The 17035-nt window shown below is 41.3% G+C and overlaps 4 protein-coding genes across 4 annotated transcripts; 3 read left to right on the forward strand and 1 right to left on the reverse strand.

Moving 5' to 3' along the window:
- LOC109728114 (NADH dehydrogenase [ubiquinone] 1 alpha subcomplex subunit 1-like) lies at positions 6981 to 8783 on the forward strand. The gene is made up of 3 exons (XM_020258437.1): positions 6981 to 7211; positions 7348 to 7437; positions 8516 to 8783. The coding sequence occupies exons 1-2, from the start codon at positions 7101 to 7103 to the stop codon at positions 7435 to 7437; spliced, it is 201 nt and encodes a 66-aa protein (XP_020114026.1). The 5' UTR covers positions 6981 to 7100; the 3' UTR covers positions 8516 to 8783.
- Positions 8609 to 11808, reverse strand: LOC109728113. The gene is made up of 6 exons (XM_020258436.1): positions 11387 to 11808; positions 10868 to 11053; positions 10637 to 10750; positions 10311 to 10481; positions 9879 to 10043; positions 8609 to 9672 (listed from the first exon to the last, which is right to left on the reverse strand). The coding sequence occupies exons 1-6, from the start codon at positions 11603 to 11605 to the stop codon at positions 9289 to 9291; spliced, it is 1239 nt and encodes a 412-aa protein (XP_020114025.1). The 5' UTR covers positions 11606 to 11808; the 3' UTR covers positions 8609 to 9288.
- LOC109728345 (pentatricopeptide repeat-containing protein At3g14730-like) lies at positions 12065 to 13891 on the forward strand (the record flags this gene model as incomplete). Its single annotated transcript, XM_020258732.1, has 1 exon — positions 12065 to 13891. A coding segment is annotated over one exon (1818 nt), but the record flags the coding sequence as incomplete, so codon positions are not given.
- LOC109728115 lies at positions 14006 to 16987 on the forward strand. Its single transcript, XM_020258438.1, has 6 exons — positions 14006 to 14381; positions 14465 to 14942; positions 15321 to 15651; positions 15931 to 16029; positions 16125 to 16239; positions 16454 to 16987. Exons 1-6 carry the CDS (start codon positions 14180 to 14182, stop codon positions 16666 to 16668), a joined length of 1440 nt encoding a protein of 479 aa, XP_020114027.1. The 5' UTR covers positions 14006 to 14179; the 3' UTR covers positions 16669 to 16987.

The raw sequence follows: 17035 nt of genomic DNA on the forward strand, positions 1-17035 counted from the left end.
AAAAAAAAACTCTTAATGGATTGTGATCCGATCCATACTGTGGGAAACGGAGCCGCCCGCTACCCACCACAGACATTCATTTTTCTTTCGCAAATTTATTTTCAAATGTCGCACCGCGAAATTATCAGTGAGTCGAAGTTTCAAACTGAAGTCGATTATCAATTTCGAGCCACATCTAACATATCTCTTTCTTAGGTTTGGTGTTGGCTAATGTATTAAGAAAATTAAGTCATATATATGACCTTCAAAATATAAACATAAGGAATTATTGTCCACGAACGGTGGTGATCTATAGATGTTTTCATCGACTTCTTGTACTGCAATACTCATCATCCGTTCGACCAGTAGATTGAATTGGTACGATGGTGCAAACAACCATTTCATCGTAAAAGGTTTACTTCAAAATAATATACTAACTTTAATGCATATATATATATATATATAGAGTCCGGCTACTATACTATTGATAGTATCAAGCCCTTGGTACTATTAAGTTTTCTGCCGTTAGATCTACCCTTTGATCATTTCCACCCGTTAGATTACACTATTAAACCAACCACCCACTCAACCCTAGGGGACCACTATCAATTTAACCGGGGACGACTATCATCCTAACCGCACATCCTTTCATCCAACGGCCGAAAACTCAATAGTAACAAGGGCTTGGTACTATTGATAGTATAGTAGCATAATTCTATATATATATATATATATATATATATAGTTGAGCTAGAAGACTATCGATAGTAAACGAGCTGTTTTACTACCTATTTGTTTTCGATGATAGAGCTTCCAAATTGACGATCGGCTCCATTGAACATGATCTATACCACTTGAAGTGTTTAGAAATCAAATTTCAAATCTTTTCGACATCATTTGCCTAATGATCAAAGGGTTTCAAAATTTGTAATTTTAATGGTCGATAAGAGGCGTTTTCTCGTTTAACGGCGTAAAGATATCCAAATCAATTGAATTTTTGTTAGAAAATTCTTTAAACTATTTAAAACAAGATCTATACTCTTGATCTTGATTACAAGACTCCTATCATCATTTTTTAAAGAATATTCATTTTCAGCCATTCATTTTTCTGTTCACTTGATGGATAAAAGAACAATATCGAAAGTGCGTGAAATTTGATTTCTAGGTAGTTTAAATGGTTTAGATCATATTTAACGGAGCCGATCGTCAATTTGGAAGCTCTATCATCGAAAACAAATCGGTAGTAAAACGGCTCGTTTACTACCGATAGTATTCTAGCTCAACTCTATATATATATATATATATATATATATATATATAAGAACTAAGCTGAAGTACTATCAATAACACTAAGTTATTGATGCTATTAGTTTTTTAGTTCTTGGATTGAGAAATGTGCGATTAGGATAATATAGGCTCCCTAGGGTTGAGTGGGTGGTTGGTTGAATAGTATAATCTAACGGGTAAAAATAATCAAAAGGATTAATCTAACGGTAAAAAACTTGATAACACCAAGTATTTGGTGCTATCGATAGCAGAGCAGCCGGACTCTATATATATATAAAAAGACATCTTGTATACTTAGGTCTACATTTTTGCGAAATTATAACATACACCTCACTAATTTTAACCTGTGAGAGGTTTAGTTAGGGTATAATGTGGAGAATTAGGGTTCTAGAGGCATGCATTGCGATGATTTGTGTCTTCTTCATGCACTCTTTGAGGAGACAACTGTACAAAAGGGATGAATGGTTGAGGAGCAAAGGGCCATATGCAATTGCTTGTTGTATCTTGGGCATTAAATGTCCTCACATGAAATATTTGGAAAAAGGCTCAAGCTACAAAAAAAGAAAACCTACACTTTCCCCTCCCTTAGTTTCATGAGTTTCTTCAAAATTGTCACAATTAAGTTAACCTTTAGTTAGTTTCAACTATTTGAAATGTTCTTTCTTTTTCTTTTTCTTTTTTTTTCCCTCCTTTCAAAGAAGATCAATTTCTAGGTGAAAAAAGGCATTGAAGAGAGAGTTAATATTGAGGGAAAAAAAATAATCATGAAATGAAGGGAAATTTCTATCAATCANAAAAAAAAAAAAAAAAAAAAAAAAAAAAAAAATCTTTACCACTTGCAATCCTTCAATGTAGAGGGAATAATCACTTTTAATGACTAATCTTTTGCGTTACATACATACCATTAAGCGAGATATCATGGGGTTCGATTTTGAGTTTGTCATGACAAAGACGGACAAGATCTAGTTCATCGGGCGTGAAAATATCAAAAAATTTCGAAAAAGAGAGAAGAAAAATAAAACACACTATTTACGTGGTTCGGTCACTGACTTATGAAGACGTAGCAGAGATTTTCATTATAATTAAAATGATGTACAAAATATGTCTCTCTTGCAAAATCCTAATTTCAAAAATATATTCATATTGGCGCACCAAATTAAAAAAATAAAGGGTATACTTATAATAGTAGCTATCAAAATGGTGTACAAAATATGTCACTCTTGCAAAATCCTAATTTCAAAAATATATTCATATTCTTTCTCATCTGGCACACCAAATTAATGAAATAAATGGTATACTTATAATAGTAACTAAATCCTAATACGATTAGGAATACAAATCCATTAAAATTAAGAATATCTTAATTAAATTAGATATAATCTAAACTTAATAAGATAACCAAAACATAATAGGGTTAGAAAATCTTGCAGTTCTAAAATTCGAAACATATCTAACAAAGTTGAATCTCTATCCATTAATTCGTTTCTCCCTATTAAATAAATTGAAATACCAATATATATGCATGATATATATATTATATGATATAATGAATTATAAACAATAGCTTAATTTGTGTTACATTCTTAATATTAAATACATTCCTAAATCATTTCATATCGAATCTATCTTCTTAAGTTCTGTGATATCAGAGTCAATTCCAAACCTACTCGACTCCCTAGATCATTTATCTAGCGATCGAAAGAGTTCAAAATCAACGGCTGAAAATAAAAATCTCACAGAAAGTGATGATATAATACTAAAATTTTCAATCAGAAATACTAATTTTGCAGTAAATAGCATAAAGGATTTTCTATCAAAATTTTATCTGATTTGAATACTTCTACACCGTTAAACTTGCAAACAATATATATCAACCATTAAAATTGTAGATTTTGAACCATTTTGATCGTTAGATAAATGATATCGAAAAATCGCAATATTTATTTTCTAAATACTTTAAATATACTGGATCAAATCTAACAGAGCCGATCGTCGATTCGGAAGCTCCATTGTCGAAAACGGCTTAGGAGCATGTAAGCCTCTGTCCTCCTAATAGCACACAAAACCTACTCCAAATTCCTGTATTAAAATCTTACCCCATTAACTATCCCTGTCTCGTTCATCATCTATCAAATTTCCGTACGTTTAGTCCAAACGGGTTCCAAACTCATGACAAAATGCCAAAATAACATAATGAGAATGTGAAAGGTATATACAAGTGCAAAAAAAGAAAAAGAGAAAGAAAATGTTGGATTGAAAACCAGTTTTGGAAATGAAATGGAGAGCCATGGGGAACATGATGCAGCAACATTTTCTTTTTTTTCCTCTCAACACCCACCATTGAATTGTTTAATTTGTGCACTGTGAGTAGCTAAGTTCCAAAAGAGTATCACCACCATATACTCCTCAACATATATAGAGGCAACATTAGTACAATGAGAGTAAAACAAGACTCAGATATCAATTGTTTTTAGCACCACATAGTAACCAGCCACACTGTCAAACACATGGGGGTAGAGAGAGAGAGAGAGAGAGGAGAGAGAGGAGAAACTATTAATTTCTCGTATCGAGTGCAAAAGTACACATCTCATACACTGCACTCGTAAATTCTATTATAAATGTGCTACCACTATTTAGAATAGTTGGCATGTATTCTCTATATACCTCAAAAGTTATGTCCTTAACATTTCTAACTTTAGAATATGTGTGGCCAATGAGTTAGAATCTAACTTATTCGATACATTTTACGGTTCCTAAAAAATATGAATGTAGATTTCTTTACAAATCAAATAATGACTTTTTTTGTGCTATTAATTCTTCGGATGACTCGATTCTTTATATATAGCTTCTTTCGATGTTGCAGATCACGACTGTCGAACTACAGGGTGCGGCGCATGAAAATGTACATATACACCGGGTGCAAACAATAATTTCCACACAGAGAGAGAGAGAGAGAGAGAGAGAGAGAGAGAGAGAGAGAGAGAGAGGTGAAACTAAAGAGCATAGGATTCTCTTTGTGGTGTAATAGAAAAGTATACGGCAGTGCACGTTGGAGGAGGGGGGCAGGGGACAGAAAATGTGAAGGAGATTGCCACAATGGGCCACTGCTTCCCCCAACTAAGAACTTTATTGATTCACACACACACACACACACACACACACACACACACACACATAAACACACACACATCATCTACACCTCAAACATAATAACTGGATCCTATGTGACTCTCTCCCTCCTTTTGTTGGAGCTTGTTTGGCCCTTATTCTCATGATTCAGCTTCTGACTACTTACCATACAGCAATTTACCACTGTAGCACTCAAAGTAGTTGAAATTTTTAGAGTTCAAGTTGGAGAGAAATAGAAATGAGATTCTGAGGTCGAAAAGTATATGCTGCTGTAGGGTATAGATTCCAGATGGATTTTCTTTTAGTGTTTAATCTTTTAAAAATACTCAATTATTCAATTATTGGAAAATACTGATCATAACACCAAATGAAATTTGACAATATTCAATTATTTGCGAAGGCTCCAAATAAGTGATATAAACAGTGCACAGTCAACTTCCTTCTTATTAACTAACAATGCCCTGGTAAAATTTGTTTTAGACGCCATTAAACTTAATCTAAACTATTTAAACTTCTTAAAACCAGAATTTTATAATTTTTCGATATTATTTATCTATTATTTAAGTGGACCTAAAATTGACTATTTTCAATGACTAACGTAAGGTGAATTTGGAAAGACTTGATCACTAGGCAAATAATGTTAGAAAATTTTAAAATTCAAGTCGATTGAAGTTTCAATACTGTAGATTATGTTTAACAATGCTGATTGTTGCTTAGGATACATCTTTATTGCAAATAATGCAGAAGTAAATGCATCTATTTACTTCTAGAAGTATTATGTATATATACAGAGAGAAATAGGCTACTGTATTATTAATAGCACAAGTCACCGGTGCTTGTGGGCTTTCGGCCCTTAGATCAAGGGATGTGCGGTTGGGATAATAGTGGTTCTTTGGGGTTAAGTGGCTGGTTCATTAAATAGTATGATCTAATGGATGGAAATAGTCAAAGGGATAAGCTTCACTACTGATTTGGTTGCAAGAACGGGAACGCACCCCTGGAGGAAGCGCTGGAAAGCCGCATCTTATATCCTGCTAAGCTAGTAATAGATATGACGACAGAAAATCCTATAGCAGAAAACGGTTAGGGTTATCAATAGTATAATAGCCGGACTATATATGGTACAACACATAAAATAAATAATTAATAAAATAAACCATTATTGAGCACGAATGTAGGAGCACTTGTCACACTACCTACCACCCCTCCCAAAGCTTTATTTAGAGCTCAAAAATAGTGTGAGTGTTTCCTCACCGGTCACTGCCTTGTGTGAGCAGTAGTGAGAATGGCCAAGGAATGGGAACTCCCTATTGCAACAGGTTGTAGAATCTTTCCACAACCTAGACACGTGGCAATGTTCCATTGCTTCTTGTAGTGGCGAAAAGTGTTTTGTACACTTCCCCTTACTTGCATGCTATTGGTCGGTTCACTTGATTGATTGATTCGAACTATACATCGAGTCCACATGACTAGCGGTTAAAATTAGTCTCTTACTTTTACCATTTATTTTTTTATCCATTCGTAACAAGTAAATTATACTCCTAAAAATAAATAATAGCTGGATCTGAATAATAAAAATTACGTGCTCTGTATAAAGAATTTAATCAATTCATATAAATATCTAGACAGGGCACGAGTGTCACCATTTCATGATTCGTGTAAATCTCTTGATATTATATTTGTACCTGTTAAATTTTATATGTATTCATATTCGTTTATTTTTATCATTCCAATAGTTTTTAGAATATAAATTTAGTGAGAATATGGCATCAATTGCCGCATGAAAGATTGATGAGACCAGGGTGATCGCACCGTCACAATCATTTTTTTTTTATTCGTTCTTTTTTTTTTTCCCTGCTAGGGATTTTGGCGTGAAAACTATGTGGTCTCCAACGACGATCTGCCACGTGTCGGCGTCGCAGTAAATTCTTGTACAGCTTCGGGTGCAGCGGATCCTGCGCGTCGGATCAAGCGCTGCCCCTCCAATTCTTCCCATCTCCTGCGGCGATTACGAGGAGGGCGCACGTGCGGCCTTGGCCGGGAGCGGGGGCCGCGCGCACGAGCGGGCTCGAGCCGCTCGAGATGGGCCACGTTCGCCCTTAATGGGCCGTTAATGGGCCGATAATAGGCCGTTAAGTGGTAAATGCTGTGGGGAAAAGGCCCGTTGGATTTTATAGGATACAATGAATGGGCCCAAATTGTACGGGATAGTCCCGGTACTATCCCAAAATTGCAATGGGGCCTCTAATAACTTTCCACTTTCATTTGTATTATTATTATTATTATTATTATTATTATACTTTAGTCCCTAACTTTTGTATGCTAAAAAGTGTAGCAAATTGATAATTTTTTATTTTACAATTTAGTTGCACTATTTGGCTTATCGGACTTGGTTGAAATATCTTATGATTAATTGTTAGATAAATAAGAGACATTGCACAGTTTTTTGGAATAAAAAAAATGAAAGGTTCGTTTGAATAATTATATTAAAATAATTTATGTTTCAGATAATTTTCGTACTTTTTTACCAAAAAAAAATCATTATCCGAATTGGGATTTGCAAAAACAAAAAGTGATAGGGACTAACGTGCATAATCTCCTTCTACCAAAGCGAATAGCCAAAAGCGAGAGCCCGATCGATCGAAACCCTACCGGAGAATCCCGATCCCTTCTTCTTCTTCTTCCTCCTCTTCCTCTCGTTGACGATGGCGAAGCTCTTTTGGTTGGAGGCGGTTCTTCCGCTGGGGATCATCGCGGGGATGCTGTGCGTGATGGGGAACGCCCAATACTACATTCACAAAGCCGCTCATGGACGGGTTAGATCCCCTTTTCTCCCCCTTTTTTTTTTTCCATTTTTCCGGATTTTTCTGCTGAATTTTTGGTCTTGGATTCTATCCGGTGATTTTGAGTCCGAAATGTGAAAAAAGCTGAGATTTTGGGCCAAATTTGCAGCCGAAGCATGTTGGGAACGATGTTTGGGATGTGGCGATGGAGAGGAGGGATAAGAAGCTCATGGAGGAGTACTCCTCTGCTGGAAACTAGGTTGGTCGATGCAAATTTGTTTCCTCTTGCATTTGTAATCGCATTTTTATGTGCAATTTGATGTGAAATGGGTTCTAGGGTTAGGGAGAAATTGATGTGTTCTAATGGAGTTTCTGTAACTATGAATAAGCTAAATACAATCCAGAGGCCCTTGTTTGTTTAAAGTGGCAATTTTTCGGGTAACTTAGGGCTCATTCCACGTAGATTTTGATTTGATTTTGATTTATTTCCATTGAAACAATGCCTTTTTCCCTTTACTGTAGGTTCAGTTTACTTCAGAATTATGTTTGGGCATTGATCGCATTGTCAACTTCAGAATTATGTTTGGACAACATTGAAGCCCTAGGTAGAGGAGAGAAAATAATCAGAAAATGAGAGAAATGACTTTTTTTTTTTGGTGTCCTCCCAGTAAGTTCAAATATTTGAGTAGGAATTACAAGAAGTTATGGGAAAAAAATATCATCATATACTTGACACTGAAGTTCATCAGCTATAAGTTCAGTAAAACTGAAGATGTGTTTATGATTGTGTTCATCGCGTAATTTGCAATGTTATGACCAGGATGCAGAGCTAATCTACAGGCTTATTCATGTCATCGTATACTTGACACCATTACATGTTGAAATTTTGTGAATGAACTAGATAACGGTAGAGAAGAATGGCATGCTTTCGCTTAAGCAAGAATAATGTGAGGTTCAAAGGATATTGTGAGCCAATCTTTGAAGGATATTACCTTTCGAGGCCATGTTTGGTTATAGTTAATTTCTAACAGAAATGGTCCATCTGGGGTAAAGCTTCATAACTTAGATTATACATAGGTCAAGCATGTCTAGAAGGTTCGATGGTCCTAAGATTGAAAACCCATGAATTTTAAGATACAAGAAGAAGTTTCGAGGTCCAAATGAGACATATTGTTATCACCTTGTTTCCTCCAAACTAAATGAATTGCTCTGTGCTTTTCTTGACTATATTAATTTCAAGATTAATCTCATTTCCTCTCTTGCTCTGTGTTACTTTTCTCATTTAGTAAAAGCAAAACTATATGCGGTGTAACGTCTGTTCCTTTTTTTTTTGGCAGGATTTGAAGCATGGAAATGTTTATGTTGGCAATAAAGCTCCTTGGAGAACTCACCGAGAAGTGTATGAGCTTTAACGTCCTCCTTTTGTTATGTTACTTTGTGTTTTTTTTTTTTCTTCCTGCTTTTACGTGTTCGACAACTCCAAGAATAATACTGATGGCAGATTGGATGGATATATTTAACCAAGCTTTTGCTTACTCATTGTTAAACAGTTGGTCCCTTATGAACTACTTTTAAAGGATCAAGTTATTTGCTTGTTAAACACTATTTTAATCTTGTTGCAGTTGCCCGGTATGTAATGAAAAAGTTGCTAGTTTTTAAAATGGCTTTACTCAAACAACCTGCTCGCTAAAGCTAATATTCTGTTCAAATTTTGTTCTGTTGTAAACTTTATGTGTTCAATTGTTGGGTATGACCTATTATATCATTAAACATCCAACAAATTTGATAATATCGGTTTGGACTTAGTGCACATTTGGCTGAATCCACTTGGATAATATATCTACATGAAATCAATGAAAACTGAACCTAAGTAGTTATTTGTTCACCAGAAACTAAATCAGATTATGAACTTGATGAATACAAGGCCAGCAAAATAAATCAGTATTTATTATAATAGTTATTGTTGAAGAATCAGACAACGAATTACAAACAGTTTTACAATGAATACAACTTCCCATGCACAAACAAATCAATCATGCCAGTTTGAGAAGGGTGTTAATAAAGAGTCATAGCAAATTCAAGCAAGCCTTTGAATTGTATAAAAGATTCCTCATTGAATCACCTTTGTTTCTTCTGGTGGAGTCTCTAAGCCATGTTGTTTCGGAGAGTGAGGGCTAATCGGACTCCCAGACCGAACACTGGGATTTGGAGATGATTGTCCATTAGGATTAGAGGTTGGAGACGGAGGGCTCGGTATGGCGGAAGAGTGCACATCATGAGCTGTATGAATTGGTGAGAGATTGGGTAGCATTTCGATCGGGTCAACGTCGTCGACCTCTTCGATGTCCTCCTCGTCAAAATGGACGACATCCTGCATGGTAAGTTGATGGAACTCCACGATCTCGCGGAGGAATCGGTTCTCCCGTGCATATAAAGAGTTCTCGTGCGCCAGCCTCGCCTTCTCGGCTAACAGTGTTTCCAACTGGAGTCTTATCTGGTTGGAGATCGAAAAGAAGGGAAAAGGTAACTAAGAAGCAAAATGTGGAACGAGCTATAGCATCACTTAAGGGCTTTGTTTGGCTGTTCGAAGTAGCACTTTCAAAACATGTCTCCTTCGGAAAAGTAAGTTTAACATCAAAGATAGAATGATGAAGCTGATCAAGTGATAACTGCTAAGGAGGAGAAGAATATGAATGATACCAGATCATCATCTTCACTGTTGTTACCCTTTTGGCGATTCTCCCGCAACATCTTGTTCTCCTCTTCGAGCTGAGCACAGCGCTCTTTTGCGAAAGCAAGGTCGGCTTTCACCGTTTTCAGTTGCCGCAAATGAAGTTTGGCTTTCGCAGCCATCGCATAAGCAGCCTGCAAATAGGGAAGAACCATAGGTATTTTTTACCCTAAGAAGATTAGAATCTTTCATATCCTAAAGAGTAAACATTGGAAGAATGTTTCTAAAAGAGTTCAACTAAAGAACAAACACTAAGGATTGTAATTTTTCATGTCCAAAAAATCATTAATCCTAGTAATCAAAGTACTTTGCTAAACCAAAATGTCTGGAAAAAAAACAAGAAACAGATTATCTAATGCAATCATTCTTTGTAACTAAGCGACACATGGTTGCCACCTTACGTCGCGAGAAGCTTTTAGTTGAGTCTCTTGTTCGCTTTGATTCGAAGAGAGATTCGGCGAATCGACATCCAGATTCTGTAAGTTGGAACTGCTGTTCTTTCTTCCGATCTGTAGCTTTCTTGTTTCCTGAATAATATCAGCAGTCCTGTTCTCCACCATTGTCAAACCCTCCTGATATAAGTAAAAAAGAGGGTGATTTTTCACTTGGGATATGAAAACAAGTTATGAAACTCATAAAGATATGATAATTTAGTGATTAAGATTAGTAAAATTACTGGCATATTGAAGAAATAAACTAGCTTTTACAGATTTCTGAAAGAAATTACTTCGAAGGCATTTCGGATTCGCCCCCCGATATCTTTTATTGCTTCTGAGCCTCTCTGGAATGCAGGGCTTTCCGGCTTTCGGTAACTTTCAGAGGATGAGTTGGATTGCAGATTCTGTAATAGAAGCCATAAGAGCGAAAAAAAACACCCCAGTAACAGGTTAATCGATCGTGATTTCACTATTTTTGAGATTTGAACTATTCGTCGAGTTAAATACATGATGTTTCTCACCTGAAAACTTGTCGGTGAGGTACGTGTTTGAGGCTGATCTGTGCCATAATCTCCAGATTTATTCGGAACACCATTGTCATTATCGTCTTCGAGGATTGCTTTAGCTTTCCTTGCCAAAACACCCCAGAATCCATGCTTTGGCTCGGTTAAGCTTTTCATTGATGTGTACTCAACGGTGTTAGACTCCTGCGCATCAACACACGGGCAAAACAATCCAGTTTCATGTTAAAAGCAATCTTCTACAAATCCATTTTCATATGAAAGCAGTTCATAATTTCCTTTCTATGATCAATCAAAATTGATTCATCACTCACAAAATTCATTTTTTTTAAAAAAAATAGAAATTAACATTCAAAGTTATATGTATAATAGAGATTGTCTCAACCGTGTAGGAAATTGAACCTTCGTGCTCTTGAAGCTTATTACCAATAGATCGATTTGATTAAAAATGTTCCGATAGACCAGATTTTGCCAGATCGTGATGAGAGGGTCGGAGAATTGGAGGGATTGAGCCTGCACCTGGGATAGCCTACGGCGGCCGGAGGCGGCGGCGACGGAGGTGGAGTTGCCGTAGGCAGAGGAGAACGAAGCGGAGTGGCGGTGCGCCGCGGAGGCACGAATGGCCTGGGCTGCGAGCGAGGGTGACGACAATGAGTCGCCGTCGGGATCGGGGAAGGATCGGCAGTCCTCGACGAAGGTGGCGGACCGAGTCATGACGTGCTTCCTCCGGTACGCCATGGCCGGCGTCGCGGTGGCAGAGCAGCCCGGAGGCGGCGAGGCCGAGCCCTCTTTCTCTCTGGAATGGGAAAGAAATTTCCGTTTATGACAATAAAATCGTTAGGGACGGTTTATTTTATTTTATTTATTTTTCTGATCTTAACGAATTCTTCCTCTTCTTTGAACTACGACTTGCCCGCGTTTTTTGGGCGAGGAGGCCGGATCAATGCTCACTTCGCTCTCTAAACGATCGGACAGATCAGAGCCGTTGATCGCTAATTTGGGCCGATACGGCCCAAAGGCCGAGAACATATGGGCCAAAATTGGCGACAATTTCAAGTGTAAAAAAGTACGACACAACGCAACTGCAGTGTGCGCTCCTTTCAAAATCATGGTGTAGAGCAACTAATTGTTAGCATTGTGGTAATAAAAGGTGCATGAGTTGCTGATGCTCACCTAAAATGATCGCCGCCGCGGCCCTTCTCCTCCACCGCCGCTGCACGGACGCGGCCGCGCGAGGCCCGGGCGGTGCATGCGCTGCTCGTGACCTCCGGCGCGCTCCGCTCGTCCCCCTCCGCCCTGACCGCGCTCATCTCCGCCTACTCCGCGCTCTCCCTCCCCGCGCTCGCCCTCCGCGCCCTCGTCGCCTCCCCTCTCCCCCCCAACCTCGTCTCCTTCAACGCCGCGATCACCGCGCTCGCCTCCCACTCCCTCCCCTCCGCCGCCCTCGACCTCTTCCGCCGCCTCCGCCGCGCCCTCCCCGACGAACCCCCCGACGCCTTCTCCTTCCCCCCCGTCCTCCGCGCCTGCGCCGACCTCCCCGCGCCCCACGCCCACCTCCACCTCCGCGCCCTCCACGCGCTCCTCCTCAAGTCCCGACTCCACCGCGACCTCTTCGTCGCCAGCGCCCTCGTCCGCTCCTACCTCCGCCTCCGCCTCCCCGACGACGCCGCCCACCTGTTCGACGAATGCGGCGGCGAGGCGGGCGCGCTGGGACCGGAGCGAGTCGGGGACGTCGTCCTCTGGAACGCCCTGCTCAACGGGCTCGCCCAGCTGGGCCGCTTCGGGCCCGCCCTGGAGTGCTTCCGCCGGATGCTCGGCGCGGGCGTCGCCCCGAGCAAGTTCACCGTCACCGGGATCCTCTCCGTCTTCACCGCCACGGCCGATTTGGGGAGCGGGCGAAAGGTCCACGCTTTCGCCGTGAAAGCCGCGCACGACCGCGAGGCCTCGGTCGCCAACGCGCTCGTGGACCTCTACGGCAAGTGCCATGAGTTGGGGGACGCCACAGAGGTCTTCGCCTCGATAGCCGACGACGACAGGGACCTCTTCTCGTGGAACTCCATGCTCTGCGCTCTGCACTATTCAGCGGACAACGTCGGCGTCCTGCGGCTCCTCGCGCACATGCGGCGCTCCGCCATTTGGCCCGACGCCGTCACGATGGCCGCCGTCCTCCTGACGAGCGGCATGTTCGGCAACAACGGCGGCGGCTCGTTGGACGTGTTTGCCGCCAATGCGCTGGAGGACATGTACGCGAAGAGCGGCGCGCTGGAGGACGCGCGGCGCGTGTTCGACCGGATGCCCGAACACGACTCTGCATCGTGGAACATCATGATCGACGGGTACGCGTCGCACGGGCGCGGCGGCGAAGCACTACGGCTGTTCGATCGGATGACGGCCGTCGAGAAGCTGGCGCCCGACGCGGTGACGCTGCTGGGGGCGCTGACAGCGTGCAGCCATGCAGGGATGGTGGAGGAGGGGCGCGCATTGCTGCGGCGGATGCGGGAGGAATTCGCGGTGGAGCCCGAGGCAGAGCACTATGCGTGCGCGGCGGACATGCTGGGCCGGGCGGGGAGGCTGGAGGAGGCGAAGCAGGTGGCGGAGAAAGCCGGCGAGGCGGGGGCGTGGCGGGCGTATTTGGCGGCGTGCAGGATGCATGGGGAGGCAGGGATGGCGGAGGAGGCGGCGAGGCGGATGCTGGAGTTCGAGGGGGCGGGGAGTGGGGGGTGGGTGTTGCTGGCAAACGCCTACGGCTCGGCGGGGAGCTTTGAGGGGTTGGAGGAGGTGCGAGGAGAAATGAGGAGGAGAGGCGTGCGGAAGGCGGCGCCGGGGTGTAGTTGGGTGGAGGTGGGGGCCGTCGGCGTCGGCGTCGACGGCGCGGCGGCGGGGGAGGGGAGAACGGTGCATGTGTTTGTGAGTGGGGATAGGGAGCACCCGGAGATGGAGAGGATATATCAGATGCTGCATGGGCTTGTAGGGAGGATGAGAGAGTGTGGCTACGTCCCCGATTTAAATATTTAAACTAAACTTTACAAAATTTAANGATGCTGCATGGGCTTGTAGGGAAGATGAGAGAGTGTGGCTACGTCCCCGATTTAAATATTTGAACTAAACTTTACAAAATTTAAAATTTGATTCGTTTCTTACTCAAAATTTAATTTATTTTTTTCAAGTAAATCATAAAAATATTTAGTTATTTTAATTATAACAATTTGCATTAATAACGCGCATCCGACTTCATCTATTATCTTCTTATATCCATTCCCTCCCCCGCCCTCACCTTCCCGCCTCAATTATTCTAACCACCTCTCCCTCTCCATGTCCCCCGAAAAAATGTTCATCCCTACCCCCCACTCCCCCCTCCTCTCCCCCAAACCCTATTCACCCAATCCACCCTCTTCACCTCCTCTCCTTCCCCCTACAATTCTCATTCCCTTTCTCCGATCCCCGCCCCGTATGAGCCTCCGATTCATCTGCAAAGCCGCCGCCTCTGTTAGCGGCTCCGGCGCCGAGTACCCCGGTAAAGCTCTCAATTTTGCTTCCTTTATCACTTCTTCCTGTACAAGAGTGACAAGAGTGATGCTTAACTCTAGTTCTCTTCAGTGGGACAATCCGCCGAACAGTTGGCAGGCGAAAGCCACGCGAAGCCGAAGATGCGACGGAAAGTCGCAGGGGCCGATCAGGAGGAGTTGCTGGAGCCGGAGGCGTTGGCCGATCCCGATAGCTGCTTCTATGAGTTCAATGGTGTTAAGATCCACCACAAGGTTTGCCACAATGGGGCCAAAGAAGAGGAGGCGGATGCTGGGAAGATTGGATTGCCCCTGATTCTGTTGCATGGCTTTGGGGCCTCGGTGTTCTCGTGGGACCGTGTGATGAAGCCGTTAGCGAGGGTGGTCGGTTCGAAGGTTCTCGCCTTCGATCGGCCGGCGTTTGGGCTCACCTCGAGGCTGAGCTATTTTGGGCAGTCGGGTATTGGCGGAGGCGATGCGATGCCTTTGAATCCTTACTCGATGGCTTTCTCTGTTCTTGCGACGCTCTCTTTTATTGATTTATTGGGTGCCCAAAAGGCCATTTTGATGGGGTATGATGCATTGTTCTTTGTTAGTATGAATCTATTATTTTCCTTATACGCAAGTTATGCAGATCTTACCTGAACTCTAACCCATGTTAAAGTTTTGATTTTTACTTAACACTATGTTTGACCTGAAGTACTTCTGTATCAAATCTTGCTACTTAATAGGATGTTTATATCGTATTTGACGGAAACTATTAAGTTCTAACAAAACTTGATGGAATTTTTCGAAATCTAACATGTTGTAGGGTTAGGATGTAAGAATCATAAGTCTTAAATGCACAAAAGTTCAGATAAGGTCTGGGATTTGTTTAGTTTTTGTATTATAGAATTTGGCTGCCCTGCTTTTTGAATCTCTATAAATTGAAAGGTGAATTGGGGTCTCAGGCATTCAGCCGGTTGCCTCGTAGCAGTTAACACATACTTCGAAGCGCCTGAGAGGGTTGCCGCACTTATTCTTGTTGCCCCAGCCATTGTTGCTCCCTTTCTCATGCGAAAGGAGAATCAGGTGGACAAGGGAGAGAAAAGAAAAGATGAGAATTCAAACTTGGATTCGCGTGAGAACCCGTTTGTGAGGATTTGGAGTGCCTTTTGCCAGTTATGTATGAATCTTGTGGGGCTTGCTCTAAAAATGGTGAAACGGATGAGAGATATGGTTAAAACACTTTACGCTAGAGCTTTGTCGGTGGTTCTGCGATCAACATTCGCTGTAATGCTGGTAAGCAGAAGAAATAGAAAGACACTTGATGTTTTGAATTCATAAAGCATAGATCCCATGTAACATCAATTCTTTGTTTCACCACCATTAGATACTGTGAGGTAGAAAGATTCAGTTTCTGTTTGGGAAATTATTGTGTGCCTGATTTCCCATTCACTTGGTGGTTTAATTGATGCAATCTTTCCTAGTATGGCATGAGCATATACTTTTGCTTTAATTTGTGCAATTTTTTGCCTATAACTGCAGTGGAATTATGATGGCTTTTTTGGTGTGTCACAGATAAGAATGATCATTGATAAGTTTGGTATTGTGGCGATTCGAAATGCATGGTTTGATGCAAACCAAGTAAACGACCATGTCCTACAAGGTTATACAAAGGTGAGCTCTCTCATTGAGAAATCAGTAGGGCTTGACTTTGAAGAGAGATTTAGGTAAAATAGGAGTTTTCATTTGGAACAAATTCTATTGTGCAGCCATTGAGAGCCAAGGGTTGGGAAACGGCTCTTTTGGAGTATACTTTAGCTATGATTTTGGATTCGGGATCGAAACCACCAATTTCTAAAAGGCTATCTGAGATCTTATGCCCTGGTAAAAGTTACAAGCCTTTTGCAACTAATTTACTTTGTTTATTTGTTAATATCTACTTATCCTGAGTTTCTTACATGTGAATAAATATGAAAGCCATCCTATATGGCTATCAATGCTAAAAGTCTGTTAAACAGGAAGTTTCGTTCATACACGTGAATAAACAAGTATGCTATTGTTGCTCATAGCTGATTAATACTACATTTATCCAATTCAGTGCTGATAGTGACCGGCGACACTGACCGACTTGTTCCTTCATGGAATGCCGAGCGTCTGTCACGGGCTATACCAAACTCCACCTTTGAAGTAATCAAGAATTGCGGCCACTTGCCTCACGAAGAAAAAGTCGATGAATTCTTGTCAGTTGTTGAAAGGTTCCTACAAAGGGTTTTTGGTGTGCGAAATGAAGAACTCTTTGAAGCAGCAGCGTGAATAGAATCTATACCTAGGAAACCAGGTTTCCGGAAATATATTATGATTATCCTATTTGGAGAATAAAGATATTGCTCAAAGTTCATCCATTAATCAATTCGTTATCCTGTAATATCGAATTGAGCCGCCAAAGATGGATTGGCGAGCATAAGTTGTAAAACAGGTGTTTTAATACTCAGAAGTAGCTACCAAATTATGTATTGTAAGTAGAATATCTGCCAAAGAATTATACGAACGCAATTATACTGTATTCACATTTTCTTGCTAATGGAAAATCACCAATTTACAGTGCATCCCGTATTTGGATGCAATGTATAGATGATTCCTGTACCAGTGAAATATTCGAACTAGTCCCTGAACTTCCCTG

The sequence above is a fragment of the Ananas comosus genome, linkage group 23 (genome assembly GCF_001540865.1).
Source record: "Ananas comosus cultivar F153 linkage group 23, ASM154086v1, whole genome shotgun sequence".
In the NCBI taxonomy this organism is placed as follows: Eukaryota; Viridiplantae; Streptophyta; class Magnoliopsida; order Poales; family Bromeliaceae; genus Ananas; species Ananas comosus.